Source organism: Bos grunniens, chromosome 21 (assembly GCF_055505025.1).
Source record: "Bos grunniens cultivar Pamir isolate PY7600 chromosome 21, Bosgru_T2T1.0, whole genome shotgun sequence".
Lineage (NCBI taxonomy): Eukaryota > Metazoa > Chordata > Mammalia > Artiodactyla > Bovidae > Bos > Bos grunniens.
Window position 1 is genome coordinate 15,401,841 of NC_141185.1, and position 17,072 is coordinate 15,418,912.

The following is a 17,072-nucleotide window of genomic DNA, read 5'->3' on the forward strand; positions in this document are numbered from 1 at the left end:
CGAGGCACCAACTCGGACTTCCGGTTTGGAAGCTGGACTGGGAGGCTGGCGAGCCCGGGCTGGAGCCAGACCCTGACTGGGTGAGGCTGGCCGGTGGGCAGAGATGCAAGCGGGTTGAGCGATAGCCTGAGAGGAAGAAGCTCTCAGGTGTGTGCCACAGGGTGCCCTCAGGGCGCCTTAGTCCGGTCGGAGGCCTCTGGAGGGACTCATGACGGCTCCGAGAGTGACCTGGCCGGAGGGAACGAAGACAAAGAGGCCGGAACCCCGCACCCGCCGCTCCTAGACCTGAGCTCCGCGCTCGCGAACCTCGGAGCGCCTGGCCACCACCCGAACTCGTCCTCAGGAGACCCATGACTACTGCCCCCTCGGAATTCCTCTCTCCACCAACTCAGTGTGACTCTCCCCAAACCCACCCGGACCTCGCTTCAGGAGCCAAAATCAGCTTCTCTGAATGCGCGAGGTTTCCCGTCAGTAGTTCCCGGATGTTTACTGACCGCTTACTTTTGCTGTGAGGGAAAACAGAGACCCAGTATTCAGTACTTGATTTTTGTTTGGGGTGGGAATTGGTAGTGGTGGAGTCTCAGGGAGAGGGGCGGGCTGTGAGGGCCTGGGGAAGGACGGCGGAGATCAGCTGCGACCCGCTGGACAGAGGCTTTTTGTTACCTTCAGCAGAATGGTGACCTGACTTTAGAACCTCCCGAGCTCCAGGTCTCCCAAATGGTTCGAACTCACTGGTCAGGGGAGCTCCATGGGTCAGATTTGGGGGCGGTGGAAGAGTAGACAGTACTTTCTATCCTTTGCTGCTTCTCCGGGCTGCCCTGGATGTTGCCCAGAAATGCAGCCTTTGAATGGTCTCTCACCTTCATGCTCAGTTTTGACTTCCTGACCTGAAGCTGGTGCTACCTCAGGTGACCACTTGGAGCATATGGGCAGTCAGGCCAGCTCTGGCAAGACCCTAGACATATATTCCTTCTGATAGTGCCATCTCTCTCTGCCCTAGGAAGAAACTGCTTACTGAGAGAGACTCATCTGCAGGTGATTCTCCAAGGACATGGGAAGATGGGTGTAAGCCCTGGAACCTAGACCTTTAAGTGAAGGGAAGCTGCTTCCTGCTGTGAACCATGGCCAAACCCACCCTGAGAGGGAATGGCTCTAACTCTGAGGCCTTCCGACAGCGCTTCAGGAAATTTCATTATCAGGAGGTGGCTGGGCCCCGGGAGGCTTTCAGCCAACTCTGGGAACTCTGCTGTCGTTGGCTAAGGCCAGAGGTGCGCACCAAGGAGCAGATTGTAGAATTGTTGGTGCTAGAGCAGTTCCTGACCGTCTTACCTGGGGAGATCCAGAACTGGGTACAAAAGCAATGTCCAGAAAGTGGAGAGGAGGCAGTGACTCTGGTGGAAGACTTAGAAAGAGAGCCTGGAAGACCTGGACGTTCGGTGAGCAGGGAGGGGGAATTCAGAAGTATGTGACTGGGAAGGGGCAGGATAAAAGGCCAAATTAAGGCACAGTCTCCATTAGATGCTCCTACTTCTGGTCCTTCAAAAGGTAACTTTTTCAGACAGGTTATTGGGAGATGCCACCTGAATGTAACTTTTCGACATAATGAGAGGGGAATCCTTTTTTAGTGTGGAATTGGGTTTACTATTTTGTTCTGGAGTTCCAGCTGCTCTAAGCTAACAGTAATGGAGTAAGAAAGACCCTTGTTCTATTAACCAACCCCCTACCACCACCCCAACCCTAGCCATGTCCCAAAGGGATGATCTCTTTTGGGATATTAACTAGACTCCTCTGGGAATACCCCTCATTATGACCTTGCAGTGACAATTCATGGGGGTTGTTTCCAGGTCACAGTCTCTGTGAAGGGGCAGGAAGTGCGCTTGGAGAAGATGACACCCCTGAAATCATCACAAGAGTTATTAAGTGTTCGGCAGGAGTCAGTGGAACCCCAGCCCAGGGGTGTACCCAAGAAAGAGAGGGCAAGAAGCCCAGACCTGGGACCACAGGAGCAGATGAACCCAAAGGAGAAGCTCAGACCTTTTCAAAGGAGCGGTGAGGAGTAGATTCATGTGGGAAGATAGGATGCCGTTCTAAGTTGGGAAGTAGGGTTGGGAGCTGTGAGTGGGAAATGGATTTCAGGAATGAGTGGAAATGGAGCATGCAGCTGTTGGGGACCTCCTGAAGGCAAGTAGCTTAGCTCTCTGTTGTGATAAGTACTCTTATACTTCCTCTTTTGATAAGTCTGCCAGAGAATGGCTCTCTATAGTTTTTACCAGGACTTGGAATTTCTTTTCTCCTGGTAATGACGACACTAAGTCTGAATTTTCTAGATAAAAATTATTTTCTATACTTGGCTTATCTTCCCTTTAGTCATTTTCTTTCTCCATATTAAACTAGATTTGTTTAAGCTTTTCCCCAGAAGCTCCATTCTTCAGAGCTAGTAAGTTTTTGTTACTGTCCTTTGGAAAATTCTTCAAACATCATGTTAATTGTGGAGAATTAAATTATATATATTACTCCAGTGAGGGTCTGGCAGGTAGAGGCAGACTAAGAATTTTACTTCAGAATTTCATTATACTTTCTTTCAGTATAACTCAACTAATGATTATCATTCACCTGATACTCCCAGGTCTCTTCCTGATTGTCTTTGTGCCTGGTTCTTATTCTTAAACTTGGTTTTGTGGAACTTGTTTTTCGTCTTTGTACTCTGCTGAGTTCCATGTTGTACGTTGTTTTCCTCGAACACTTCAACTTGTTGAGGTGGTTTTGAATTCTGATGTTATCATCCCAGACGCCAGCCTTCCCAGCCAGGCTGGTAGTGGTCTCTGTCTAGTCATCCAGATGCAGTCCCTCAACCCCACTTGCAAAATCGATCCATTTTGAACACCTACCAACATGCTTAACACCATGCAGGGTACTTGGAACGAGGAAAGGTACCTCTCAGAGAGCCTATAGTATGATTGAGAATGTAAAAGTGAACATAAATACGTGAACTGAACTGTATTCAAACAGTGCCAAACAATGACTTGTTACTCAGTTGTGTGAGTACAATAGGGGTTGAAAGAGCAGGAGACGAAGGAGGGCTGTATGGAAGGCTTCAGGGGGGCACTAATGGGTTAAATTTGCATAGAAGGGAGGGAGTTAAAGGAAAGGCAAGGCAGAGTGGTGAATGTGTGCTGCGTTCTGGAGAGAGGAGTCTGGTATGAATGGGCTGTGCCCATTCATAAATAAAGGAATAAAGGATATATACTGAGGGAAAAGCCTCTAGAAGTTACTGACAAAGTGTGAGAAATGGAACAGTTGAAGACAGTCTCTTCCTTGCAATCACTCTTGAGTTTAATTCTCTAGTCCCAAGTAGAGAACCACAGCTGAGCCTTGAACAACATGAGTCTGAACTGCACGGGTCCACTTATACACAGCGATCTTTCCATAGTAATGACTACAGTACTGTAGTTGGTTAAGTCTACAGACGTGGAGGAACGTGGATACAGAGGGCCTACTGTGAGCTCTGCTCGGATTAACTCCCATGTCATTGAAGAGTCAGCTCTCTAGGAGGCAGGAGGTGACTGTTTTCAGCAGTGCCAGGACCTGCATACAAGTAGTCAGGAGAGCTAAGCAGTAACTTGGAGCAGAATTATCTGCTCTGAACACACAAGAGGACACTTTCCTCTGTCACCTGGCTCTGTAAAGTATTTCTCATTTTTTGAGGTTTTATGTATTTTCCTCACTTTCTTCAATCCACTGATCTTTCTGAAAACATTTTCTTACTTTTCTTTATAAGCTTCTTGGATTAAAAAAAAAGCAAGTCTGAATTCATACTTTTTTATGACCATTCCAAACTATGATATCCTTTGTTTGCTTCCCTGCAAGCAGGATTTCCATGTTCTAAATCCAGCATGGTCTCCAGGATGGAGCAAGGAGAGCCATGGATCCCAGATCTGGGCTCCAAGGAGAAGGAACTCCCAAGAGGCAGTCACACAGAAGACAGACGAATGTCTGCTGATCTGTTACCATCCAGGAGAGAGAGAAGCAGCTGGGTGGACCAGGATCACTGGGGCTTTGAGGATGAGAAGGTGGCAGGTGTGCACTGGGGCCATGAAGAGACCAGAACTCTCCTCGCAATTCTCAGTCAGCCTGAGTTTTATGAGGCTCTCCGAAACTGTCATCGAAACAGCCAAGTGTATGGGGCTGTGGCGGAGCGGCTCCGGGAGTTTGGGTTCCTCCGGACCCTGGAGCAGTGCAGGACCAAGTTCAAAGGTCTCCAGAAGAACTATCGGAAAGTCAAGAGTGGCCACCCACCTGAGACCTGTCCCTTTTTTGAAGAGATGGAAGCCCTGATGAGTGCCCAGGTCATTGCCCTGCCCAGTAACGGCCCGGAGGAGGCGGCCTCTCACTCTGGCCTGGGAGGCAGTGATGCTGAGACCAAGGAGCCAGAGCAAGAGGGCTGGCACCATGAAGGGGGAGAGGAGACCACGGCTGAAGAGTCCGACAGTGACGAAGTGGGCCAAGAGGCCACTCCCCAGGACCCTGACAGCTCCACCACACCTGTCCTTTTCCGTAGCCCAAGTGGTAAGCCTTTCTTCTTGGCATTTTAGGATTAGACGGAGGAATTATGAGGTTGGGTGTGGAGTTAGTAAACTTAATGTCACTTGCCAGCTTTGTCACTTAAGAGAATAGAGGTATTTCTCAGTTCTTTATGTATTTCCTTCTCTTGTGGGAAAACCAGTGAGTTAATAGTAAGTAAAGAAAAATATTAAATATTATAAAGAAATACACTCAAAATTCAAGTGAGTCCTGAAAAGGAGTACCATTCCTTCTGTTTCTTTCTTAAAATATATTTTCCTGATTATAAAATCACTGAAGGCTGAGAAAATCTTGGCAGTATAGTATCTTTAAGGAGAAACAGTTTATCTGTTGAGTGCCTTATATGAACTGGTGTTTTATTTTTATCCTCCAAACTCAAGTTTATTATGTGTTCCTTTTTACTTAAAAGAGCATAGTGAAGGACTGTCTAAAGTTGGGAAAACATTTTCTACGTTTCCTCCATGAGATTTGCATCACATATTGGCATTTTAACAGGACCCAGTTTTGCAGCAAGAAATCTTGTTTAACACTCTATTGAAATATTATTTGCCTATGGAACCATCTTTAAATATCACATTATTACTGATGTAATCTGTACAACTAAGCTGTTATGGGAAAAGCACCACATATGAAGCAGGAGGCTTTGTTTCTAATCCTGCCCACTCATCAGCCAGGGGAGCATTTCACAGTTTGTGTCCTCAACTGTAAGGTATGGACAGAGCTAACTCCAAAGCTGCAGTTCTACTGTGAACACTTATCTATTCCTTCCACGTTTTATTACGTGTTGTTACTTTTGCTCTGTTCTAGTCTTCTTGTCTTGTACTTTTTCCTTTAAAAAAAAATAATTCTCTTTCCCTTTTTGTCACTGGAATAAATTTAGGTAAATCACAAACATGGCCCATGTGCTAGTTGCTATTACTTTCTTTATCTGTGTTCTTTTTGTCTTTTTCCACTGCTTTTTCTCTGTCTTCCAATTATTTCCCTATTGCTTCACTGGCAGAGAGTGGAGGATAATGGAAGCAATGTCATTGCCACCTGGCTCTCAAGTGGGAGGAAAGCTCTTGGAACCTCCCTTCCCTTTAGCTTGAGGGACCTTCAGGGAGCAGAGTCTCTTAGTCATCCTGATGAAGTTCTGCCCATGTTGGGGACCAGGAGGTGCTCAATGCTCTGCTTCCTTCCTCCTCCTGGCTCTGCCAGTCCTCTGCTACTAAGGAGAAGGTGCCTGACCACAGGTTCTTATCTTGTACCCTTCAGGCCTTTGCTATTGTTGGGCTGGCTTTTTGAGACTGTGGCCAGGTGAAGAAGGGCCATAAAAGGGAGTGCATTAGGCAGCAGTATGAATCTGAAAAAGACTGTTCCTTGGGATTTTGAGACATTCTTTGGGAGACTTAATTTATAAGGAAGTAGGGCTGGTAGGAAAACATTGATCAGAGAATTTAAGGATGGCTCCTGGCTGACAGTGACTGACTGTAGGTCTTGTAACCAGTTATTTTCTAGTTAGGATCAGAACTCCAGAACTGCTAGAAGAATGGGGAAATGCCTTCTGTACACTTGCCTCAGTGTACATAATGATCACTACTGTGATCAGCTGAAAAGGCCTTTTAAATTGAATGTAGGAGTCAAGGTCTCTGTGAAACTGATATGGACCAGAGAAGCAGGACATCCTGAGAGTCTGCATTGATTTGGAAATGTGAGGTGTTCTTGCCTTCTCACCTAGGAGCCCAAGCTTAGGCGACTTTTCATGATGCAGATGCTAGGACTGAGGAATTGCGGCTATAAAGCCCTGCATTAAGTGGTGCTAAAACTTCTCTTCTGGTGGCAGGTGTGCACTGGGGCTATGAAGAGACAAAGACCTACCTTGGAATTCTTAGTGAGACTCAGTTTTACGAAGCCCTTCGGAACTGTCACCGCAACAGCCAGTTGTATGGAGCCGTGGCTGAGCGGTTATGGGAATATGGCTTCCTCAGGACACCGGAGCAGTGTCGGACCAAGTTTAAGAGCCTACAGACCAGCTATCGGAAAGTCAAGAATGGCCAAGCACCAGAGACCTGTCCCTTCTTTGAAGAGATGGACGCTTTGGTGAATGCCCGGGTGGCTGCCCGGCCCAGTGACGGCCAGGAAGAAGAGACAGCCTTATGCCCCATGCAGGAGACCAGTGAGGCTGAAGCCGAAAAGCAAGCCGAGCTGGCAGTCGAGGCCATAGAAGATGATTCTGAAGATGATGAAGAGGATCCCGAGATACCTCCAGAGGCACTGACCCGTGCTCCAGTCTTATTTCAGAGCCCCAGCGGTAAGATCCTGTTCTTAAGGTAGAAGCAGCAAAGGGGAGGCAGTGGCATCTAGAAGAAAAATTATCAGATTGAGGACCAGGAGAACTGGCCTCTACACCCAATACTCAGGGATTCTTCTCTTTTCTCCAGGTTTCCTGTCTATTTAGGCAGCTTTCCACTTGACTTGCCTCCTCACGCTATAGCATCAATCTGAGATGGCTGCAGACTTTGTAAATGTGCCCTCATCTGCACGTGAGCTGCTCAGTTACTAGCCAGTGTACCTGGCAGGGACTCTGAAAGCTAACATTTCCCAAACGGCATGTCCTGTACACACAGTACATGAAGTTGGGTTTTTAAAGCTCATTCTCATTTCTGCTTTTTCTTCTAGTTTCAGCTTATACACCATCTGTATGCCTGCTTTATTCATATCTATGAAAACCTGATAATCTCTTTCTTCAGACACACTTAACGCAAAGTCTGAAATTTCTGAGGGAACTGACCCTTTGAATCTTATTTACTGTTGAAGAAAAAAAAACATAAAACTTCATTATGGCTTCCCTCCTTGCAGGAAGAATTCTGTTTTTGGAGTCATACATATATATGTATGTGAATATAGACTATGTTATTAGTTGAGTACCTTAAAGCAAGTTACTTAACCCTGTAATTTTGCTTATTTATTAAGACCGGCCTCACAAGATTGATGTAAGTGAAGTACCACAGTGAGGCACCTAGCACGGTACTTGGGCATTTGATAAACAATAGTTTTCTTTTCCAAAATATTCTTTAGATCTGCATTCTCCAAGTGTGCTCCACAGAGCATCAACTCCATGAAGCTATTAACATGTTCCACTAAGTAACAGCTTCTAGGTTTAGGAAATGCTAAGTACCCCTCTCAGAGGCTTATAATTTATAGTCACATATTTAAGTTTCTGAGATTTCAGTTAATATAATGAACCTCCATTTCATGGGTCTAATCCTAACACTGGGCTTCTGGGTAGAAATAGTGCTTTAAGGGGTACATGTTCTCAGATTTAGTCCAGGGAATTGGGATCCAGAGTTTATCTGAAACCTCTGAAAATTCTACAAATTCAAACTGAATTTGCAAACTGAAACTTTCCAAGTATCTACAAATTCTCATAGCCTAGGCCTGGGAAGCCTGGCATTTGGCTCTTAGAGGAATATTAAAGCTTAGTTTGGGCATTAGAGTAGTGCTTTGGAACATCTAGTGATTATTTGTCCATGGGCAAAGAGAAAGTTTCAAAGAGAGAGCACCTACCAAAGTTTCTCTCTCAGAAGGCCTTTTGTTCTTTGAAAGACAACAGGTATCTTTCTACCCTGTTTTTATTCTCAACACATGGAATTTGAGGGTGAAAAGGACTTATGTAGCTCTTCCTCAATATAGAAGTTCCCCAGTTTCCCTGGACATTCTTTTCTTATCCCTTTAGTTACTGGCAAAGAATGTAAACCGTGACAGGCCTGAGATGAGGCTAAAATACAGCATTAGAAAGTGTCTTTCCTGCATAATCATAGTCATGGTTTTATCTTAAATCTGGCAGGTTTTTCTTGGTATACTGAGAGGATTTTCTGAAGATCCCAGATATCCAGGAAAAAGAGTTAAAAGAACATATTCATCAGTTCCCCTGTAGATGAGAAGCATGTGACAGATTACCAAATAGGTTTTAATAGACAGTAGTTATTTAGGACAGAGAAGGCGATGGCACCCCACTCCAGTACTCTTGCCTGGAAAATGCCATGGACGGAGGAGCCTGGTAGGCTGCAGTCCATGGGGTCGCTAAGAGTCGGACACGACTGAGTGACTTCACTTCCACTTTTCACTTTCATGCATTGGAGAAGGAAATGGCAACCCACTCCAGTGTTCTTGCCTGGAGAATCCCAGGGATGGGGGAGCCTGGTGGGCTGCCGTCTATGGGGTCGCACAGAGTCGGACACGACTGAAGCAACTTAGCAGCAGCAGTTATTTAGGATCTAGAGCTCCCTAATTTTTATGTTAAGTCATCTAATGTGATACTTTACAGTCACACATAATAATTGATAAAATGGGTAACTTAAATTTCTATTCTTATGTTAGGTTTCGAGGCTGGATTTGAGAATGAAGAGAATCTAAAACGGGATATTTCTGAGGAAGTACAACTACATAAGACATTACTTGCAAGGTCTGAAAGGAAAATTCCCCGGCATCTTAATCAAAGTAAAGGCAATGAGAGTGAATGCAGATCTGGAAGACAGTGGGAAAACACGCCGGGAGAGAAAAAAGGAAAACCAACATTCCCTGAAAGTTTAGGTAAGGTCCCAAGTCATCAGAGACCTTACTTGGGAGAGAGACCCTATAAATATCTGAGATACAGCAAAAGCTTTGGTCCAAACTCCCACCCTATGCATCAGCTAGCCCATCAAGTGGAAAATCCATATAAATGTGCCGATTGCGGGAAAAGCTTCAGTCGGAGTGCTCGCCTCATTAGACACCGGAGGATCCACACTGGAGAGAAACCTTATCAATGTCTTGACTGTGGGAAAAGTTTCCGTGACAGCTCCAATTTCATCACCCACAGAAGAATCCACACAGGAGAGAAACCGTATGAGTGTGGTGAGTGTGGAAAACGCTTCAATCAGAGCTCAAGCCTTATCATTCACCAGAGAACCCACACAGGAGAAAAGCCCTATCAGTGTGAAGAGTGCGGGAAGAGTTTCAATAACAGCTCTCATTTCAGTGCACATCGGAGGATACACACAGGAGAGAGACCCCACGTGTGTCCCGACTGTGGGAAGAGCTTCAGCAAGAGTTCTGACTTACGTGCACACCACAGAACCCACACTGGAGAGAAGCCCTACGGGTGTCAAGACTGTGGCAAGTGCTTCAGTAAAAGTTCTGCTCTTAACAAGCACCGAGAGATCCACACACGAGAGAAACTTCTGTCACAGCCAGCACCTAAGTAAGCCCTTGAGGATCTATGAGAAAAACAGCCTCATTACATGTATTGAAATTGTTTGGAAACAGTTCTCCAGTAGTGAGATCCATCTCCTAATCTGTGCCCAACTAGTTAAGCAAACAGTCTAGAATTTACCCCACTGCTTGTTCCTGTGTTTCTCTCAGATCTAGAGTAAGAATGAAAGAAAGATTCGTTCCCTCTCCTTGCTTGTATTGACGGTAACACCCTTTCCTCTCAGAGCCTGAGTTGTTCCCCTAACAGAGAGGACACAGTAGCAGATCCTGTGAATCCGATGTGTACTCTTTACTCATCACATTATTCAGTTGCATTTCAACTAGAAAAACCCACACTGCAGCATTTCATGGAGAAGTAGTAAGGATTCTCACTGAATGGGTCTAGCTCTTTATACAGTAATGGAAATGCAAAGAAGAATGATTTTTTTTCCTGCTCACTTAAGTCTGTGCTCAGAATGATATACTTATCACACACACTCCTTTACCTTAAAGAAGGAGCCTTTAAGTGTCCAGTCTGGTTCTGACCTATAAACCATTTTGTCAAGAATCTAGGTGTGCCATATGGGGGAAGAGTGTAAACCTCATATAAACAGAGAGTTGTGAACCCTGGATTTCTTACTGTCTTCAAAGCCCCAGAAGCTTTGGAATAGAGTAACGTTGTATTTACAGCATCTAGTGTGATTTTTTTCTGGTCTGTCTCATCTAAAAGTTGTCTGTCCCTTGTGGTCCAGAAGCCCAAAGAGGAAGGCAAGTGGATGCAGTAGTAGGGAAAGCAGCTAGAACTGCCAGAGGGACTGCCATAATCCACACACCCTAACACCTGGGTGAGTGTCACGCACCCTGTGGGCACAATACTAATGTGCGATGAGCAGAAGCCACTGGCCATGTTCCCACAGACTGGGAAAACAGACCACTTTGTGCCAAAAATTCTTTACCCTAATTGTAAGGAGGACAGATTATCTTTGGTCAGTGGAGTTGACAATACTTACACACACACACGCACACATATTCAACTGTATACATCTATTTTTAAAAGCAGCTCTTCAAACAAGTGTAATTCTGATACCATAAAGATGGTATTGAATTAACTGCCCACATATTCACAGTAGTATGAGCCTGTACAGCACAAGTTAAACAGACCCCGTCCTTGTCCTTACAACCTACAACAGATGACACTGACAGGAACAAATGGTGCACACGTACAGTTACAACAGTTTTAGAGAAATTTAGAAAGCTAGGTAGTAACACTATGCATAAAAGTTAAGGTCTAAAGCATTAGAGTTTGGGGAAAAAATGAGAGGTATTTCCTTCTCTTTAACCAGGAAGGTTTCATGAAGCAGGAAGTGCTGAGAGGGAAGGTTTACTGGGCAAGATGAACGTTCCAAAACTAATTGTAAAACTGCATGCTGAATGAGTGAGAAATGGGAAAACTGGGGAGCAAGGGAACAGAGGGCAAAGGACAGACTAAGGAAGGTGAGACAAAGCTCAGAGCAGCACAGAATTTGAGGGGTACCACGATAAGGGCTGTGCAGGGGGCAGAGAGGGACTTGCTTCAGCTGAAACGTGGAGTGCCAGGAAAATCACGAACGGGCTTCCATCCCCCAGAATATTAATATATCGGGTCCTGTGCTGCACTTACTGATGAGGCAACAGCTGACTGGCACTGGGTAAGAAAGATGAGAAGTTTTAGGGGACTAGCTCCTATGGGAGACAAAGGTCAGGAACCAGTATCCTGAGAGAAGATATTTCGATTGGCAGGTCAAAGGAAAGAAGATGCCCAATGGCTAAGGTCAGATAAGTAGCCCTGTCACAGTCACATTAATGAGCTCTCAGATAGGAATGAGATCTGGGAGAGAAATGGGGAGATAGGATATTCTAAAATCCATAGCTTACTGTGGTAGACAGTAATGATGTCTACCAATGATGAATTGGAGTTCTGGTGCTGAGGGAATTTCCTGAGTCTTAGGAATTAAGGGGAGGTGGTATCTCAGTTACGTTGCCTAAACAGACAGGGAGAGAACAATAAATACCAGTATAAAGCAATGCCTCAGGATCTGAGATAGTTTAGGAAGTGTGCTGTAATGTTTTTTAAAAATGAGAGTACTGTGTTCAGTATGTCTGTGTATAGTCTTGTGGAAAAAGCACTGGTTGTGGTATCAACAGATATGAATTCTGTTTCCAGATGTCTTACATGTAAGTCAACCTGCCTCCATTTCCCTTTGTGTAAAGCAGAACAATGTTTACACCTTAATTTGCCTCTCAGGGATACCAAGTTAATAAAAATTATAAAGTGCCCAGTGGTTCTTCAAGTGCTTTTTTAAAAAATGTATATATGCAAAGTATGATTAAGTCATTCCTGGAAAGAAAAGATAATCTTTACTTGCTTTTTTTGGCTCCCTGTGTGGGGCTGCTACAAGTATGCCTGTCTAAATCTTTATGTTCCAGGCTGAAAAACAAATTAGAATGTGGTTAAAAGACAAATCAGAATGAAAATTCTTCCTTAGTATCTGTATCCATATCCTTTAGGACAATCCATTGGGACCCATTATAATTGGGCATGGAGAATGAGTCTATCTTAAAAGACCCAGGACCAGCCCTCCAATCTCCAGATGAAGAAAATGTGCAAAAAGAATAAGACAAAGGCAAAATTCTTACCTGGGAAAACCCAATCTTATTTCAAACTAACTCACAAACCATTGTCTGCCACTCTTGAGGATGGATGAAGCAAGAAATAATACATAGCCTTCTGACATCCTAGGAGAAGCCAAGCCTACTGCTGGGAGAGCAAGAGGATCTGTGCACCCCTCCCTGTAATTCTTGTAAGACCGTGGGGACAGACTGGGTAGCGTGTGCAACAGAGAAAGCAAGAATATCTTAGCAGGAGCTGGACAGTCATGTCTGTTCTCATCAGCTGTTTTCCTCGTGCTATTCTTCCCCCACCCCCCCATGCCGTCCCTTCTTCCCTTTATTGTTTATTCTCTGTGGCCAACGCCATACGACTTAATACACACATATGCATAGGTTCCCTGGTGGCTCAGAGGTTAAAGCGTCTGCCTGGAATGAGGGAGACCTGGGTTCGATCCCTGGGTCGGGAAGATCCCCTGGAGAAGGAAATGGCAACCCACTCCAGTACTCTTGCTTGGAGAATCCCATGGAGGGAGGAGCCTGGTAGGCTACCATCCATGGGGTCGCAAAGAGTCGGACACGACTGAGCGACTTCACTTCATACATACGTTCATATATATACATATATATATGTGTGTGTGTATACATACATATATATATAGAGAGAACACTGCCATTTCTCTTTTATTGTAACCTGAGTATAGGGCTGTCTTGTCAACTCTATAGGGAACTATTTTTATGGTGACAAAGTGTAAGGAAGGGAAGATGAGATATGAGCACAAAAATGGATCAATTCTCTCGCCATTATTCGACTCAAAATCTAAAATGTATCTTGACTCCAGAAGGATTAATCATGAGAAGGGCAAAGGCAGATCTCAGCAGCTAGCCTGATCTGTCACGAGCATCACCCAAAGGAGGTTAACCCTGGCTACTGGGATTCACAAAAATCCATGGTATACAGTGTAGCCTGGAGTCCACAGTTCTGGAGAATACTTAAGGGAGTCTGATTAAAGTAGGCACAACAAACCACAGAGCTGTCATCACAAGCTAGACAGATTAAAGGTTTTGGTAACAATCTGTATTCCCTTCTCACCTTATTTAGACTAGCAGTTCCAAAACTTTTCCTGATGAGAACCTACTTTGATTTTCTTGAAGTTTCATGATCTCTAGTGAAGAGGGACTGTTAAGGCAAAACCATTGCTAGAATGGGGAGCTCAGTGTGCAGCAGCATTCGGGTCCCTTCCTGAAAGCAGCATGGAGGTAAGCCATGGACAACCTCAGAGCCTTTAGGCGGTTTAAGACAGATTTACTGAGCACCCACCATGAGAAAGGTGCTGGTGTCGGAGTCCGCAGCACTTGGCTGCTATGGTTCCAAGGGAGGTGTGGCTTACTAAGTGGGATATGGCAGGGAGATCTAGGTTGTAAAACACACTCAAAAGTATTCACCTTGTTACAGCTTAAAAATGGGGCTTCAGATGACTCCACTTCTTCCTCAGGTCAGCCTTGGTGCTGTCAGAAGCAAAGATGTAGCTGATGGATTCATAAGACAGATCCCACACCTGAGACTGGGTCAGATGAAATGTTTCAGCCACCAGCTGGTACTCTTGAGAAAGGCGTGTTGCAAAAACACCCTTATCATCAGTCTGTCAATGTAAGAAAGTTTCAAAATGAACGAGGAAATGACTTAAAAAAAAATAACAACTCTCAACTTTTGTTGAGAGTATTTTCCTATTTACCATGCTTTTAAGAGTCTAAACAGGGGCCTACAAATGTATCCAGGCACGTTTGTTACTGAACAGTCTTCTTTATCCTTTTTAAGAACATAAACCACCAGAGTAGTGGCTCTCAACCATGGCTGCATGTGCAAATCACCAAGGGAGCTTTTAAAATGCATCTGTGCCCAGGACTCAGCCCCGATCAATGAAAGCATTATCTCAAGAGGTGGGTGTTGGGCATCGGTACTGTCGTTCCCCCCAGGTCCTGACCAGGACCTTCCCCTTCAGAGCCAAACCACAGTCACACCTTTGCAGCCTCTCACACTTCCCTCCTCTCTCACTCCTCCACTTGGGCACCACCCCTGGCATGCAACACAGCCAGCTAGACAGTGAACGTCTGACCTACAGCAACTCTGGGACTAAAAGGGAGCAAAACACCTTACACAGATCACGGCAGGATGGGCAACGCTGTACCAGAATCCAAAGTGATGTTGGTCGTAAGCTGGAACTGTCTGGCTTTTGACGTTGGAGGTCAAACAGAGTTCTAGAACGAGGTGGGAATGGAAGAAGTTTCTAATTAAAAGATCTATTAGTAGAGACATGAGAAATCTTCCCAAGCTATGCTCATTTTTAGTAGCTGGCCTTTTCTTACATGTGAAAACTGCCATGTGCTGCGGTTTACAGCAGCGACTGTACCAGGCGGGGAATTAGTGTCCCCTTCACAATCATGTGCTCCCCCCTTTCTTTTACGAAAAAGGAGAGGAAAGAGGAGCATGATAAGCCAGTCACCATGACAAATGCAGGGAAGCGTGAGAGGGGAGTAGATGGAATCTTCACAGGGCTGCTGCACTTCTTCCACAGTGGAGGCTGAAGTAGAGGTTAGGAAACAGTAGCAATGCTTGAGGGCTGCATGTTACAAAACTCCAAGAGTGGAAATGGACCTTTTCCATGAAAAGAAAGGTCTCAACTCCTTCCATTCACTGCCTCCTGCAAAGAAGTCTATCTTAAGAATGACTTCTATGATTACAAAACTCCTGCCTTGAGATGCTGTGCCCGGCTCTCCAGCCAGAGTGAAATGCTTCGCTGACTTGATTGATGGCATCCATTCCTTTCAGTGAGGTGGCTACGACCCAGGGCCACTCAGTCCCAGGAATGGCAAACCCAACCTGCCCCTGCTGATTGCAGAGCCTGGACACCACTCCAAGTAAGATCACTAGGCAAGTGGTTTCCAAGATTCTTTACCTTTGTGGATGTTTAAAAATTTCTTTACTAAAAAGAAAAAAAAAATCTCACCCATTATGAATTGCTGAAAAACTCTATACATTAGTCAAAAAACCACACCCACAAAAGTGTTACGACAAACTGTTAAATTTGTAAGTTCGGTGAATTCATCATTCAGTAAAAAGGTGTTCAGCCACCTGCTTTTTTCCCTCATCAGAAAGGCCTTCCCCAACCATCCAATCAAAAGTGCTTAGCTTACCACTATTCTACCAGCCTGTTTAATTTTCTGAAAAGAACTTATCACTGATATTTTCTTGTGTATTTGCTTACTGTCTCTCTTACCCATGCTAGAATATAAGTTCCTTGAGAAAGAAACATTGTCTATTTTTTTACTGCTCTATTCCCAGCAATTGGAATAGTGACTGGAAGAGAGTAGGCACTTCATAAATATTTGTTGCTAAATAAAAATAGCTCCTGGTATATACATGTGGACAAGCATGTGATGTTAACAGACATAAAAAAGTATATATGGAATTTTGCAGACGTCTTAATCTTTAAATATATGTTATACATTTTCACAACATAAGTAAACAGGTTAAAGTCATTCCAAAATGAAAGATGACCCTTATTATATATTATATATATATATATATATATAAAATTATATATTATTCAATATAATACTGAGTTCCAGGAACTGGGGAGTGCAGCAGTGAGCAAGACAGACAAGGGCCCTGCTCTCATGGAGCTTTTATACTCTAATGGGAGCTATTAATAAAATTTCCAGTTACTTAGATAAGGTTGAGAAAGCATCACTTCATTTCTAAATGATATCTATGTATTTAGAACAGTGCTTCTCTACATATGGATGGCAAGCTGCAGGTGGGGGAGGAAGGGTCAGAGAGTTGCCTGGAGGACCTGAAGCCTTACCGAGCGGTATCTGGTGTTGCCTCACAAAGTCCACCAGATCCGGGGATCCTTCCTCGGAGGAGCTGAGAAATGTCCCATGCCCAATTCGGTCAGGAAACAGGTTCAGGAGTACTTGTGTTTCTGTTTTTTGGTTTGGAATCTCAAAAAAAAGAAGGGGAGAAGAAGGCATCAATAACGTCTTTCAGTGGCTCTTAAAAGTACTTCTTCTTTGCCTTTGATCTTCCCGTTCATTTCCCAATATTCTTCTGGATTCATTTCAATGATAATAATAACTAGAGAGCCAACAGTTATTGACTTTTACATACATTCTGCTTTAAACCTCACAAGAATTATACAACGTATTAAGACAAAGAAATCAAAACTCAAAAAGTAAGTGTTCAATAACAAAATCCCACAACTCTATATGCATACGTGTGTTCTGTGTTGTGTACATGTCTTCACACATATTAGAAAAAGAGCTGGAAAAACATAAAAACGAAACTGTTAACAGGATCAACTCAGGAGCAGAACTGAAGGGGACCTTCCATTTTTTATTTATTTACTTCTACTTTATACTATTTCTCTACTCTTCGATTTTCTTCAGGTACATAAAACTTTTGTAGCTAAAAATATAAAGCATTTTAAAGAAAAGCTGTCCAGATATAAAGCATTTTAAAGAAAAGCTGTCCAAGCTCACAGAGCTAGCATAATGGTAGAGATAAGGGGGAAACCCGGCTCTGTCTGACTCTGGGGCCTAGCCTCCATCCACACAGTGCATTCGTGCTTTAT

General features: G+C 44.2%; 2 protein-coding genes across 13 annotated transcripts in view; one reads left to right on the forward strand and one right to left on the reverse strand.

Annotated features, from left to right (window-relative positions):
* The first annotated feature begins 1 nt into the window (after window position 1).
* On the forward strand, window positions 2-12,106 carry ZSCAN29 (zinc finger and SCAN domain containing 29). 6 transcript variants are annotated; one of them, XM_086363315.1, is made up of 6 exons: window positions 240-536; window positions 1,001-1,436; window positions 1,845-2,049; window positions 3,871-4,566; window positions 6,404-6,871; window positions 8,941-12,106. In XM_086363315.1, exons 2-6 carry the CDS (start codon window positions 1,122-1,124, stop codon window positions 9,804-9,806), a joined length of 2,550 nt encoding a protein of 849 aa, XP_086219441.1. In that variant the 5' UTR covers window positions 240-536; window positions 1,001-1,121; the 3' UTR covers window positions 9,807-12,106. The 6 variants fall into 6 exon arrangements, with proteins under 6 accessions (XP_086219444.1, XP_086219443.1, XP_086219441.1 ...); XM_086363314.1 differs by having other exon boundaries at window positions 240-508; XM_086363313.1 differs by having other exon boundaries at window positions 240-467.
* MAPDA (N6-Methyl-AMP deaminase) overlaps window positions 4,790-17,072 on the reverse strand; it is a 32,022-nt gene continuing 19,739 nt past the window's right edge. For 4 of the 7 annotated variants that reach the window (XM_086363323.1, XM_086363327.1, XM_086363324.1 and 1 more), the window contains exons 10-12: window positions 16,305-16,443; window positions 14,597-14,697; window positions 13,724-14,081 (exon numbers count right to left, since the gene is read on the reverse strand). In XM_086363323.1, coding sequence (XP_086219449.1) covers window positions 13,896-14,081; window positions 14,597-14,697; window positions 16,305-16,443 — 426 coding nt within the window. In that variant the 3' untranslated portion in view covers window positions 13,724-13,895. Of the gene's footprint in view, window positions 6,921-13,723; window positions 14,082-14,596; window positions 14,698-16,304; window positions 16,444-17,072 lie in introns of those variants that run through there. The other 3 variants (XM_086363325.1, XM_086363329.1, XM_086363326.1) reach the window with 1 other exon arrangement.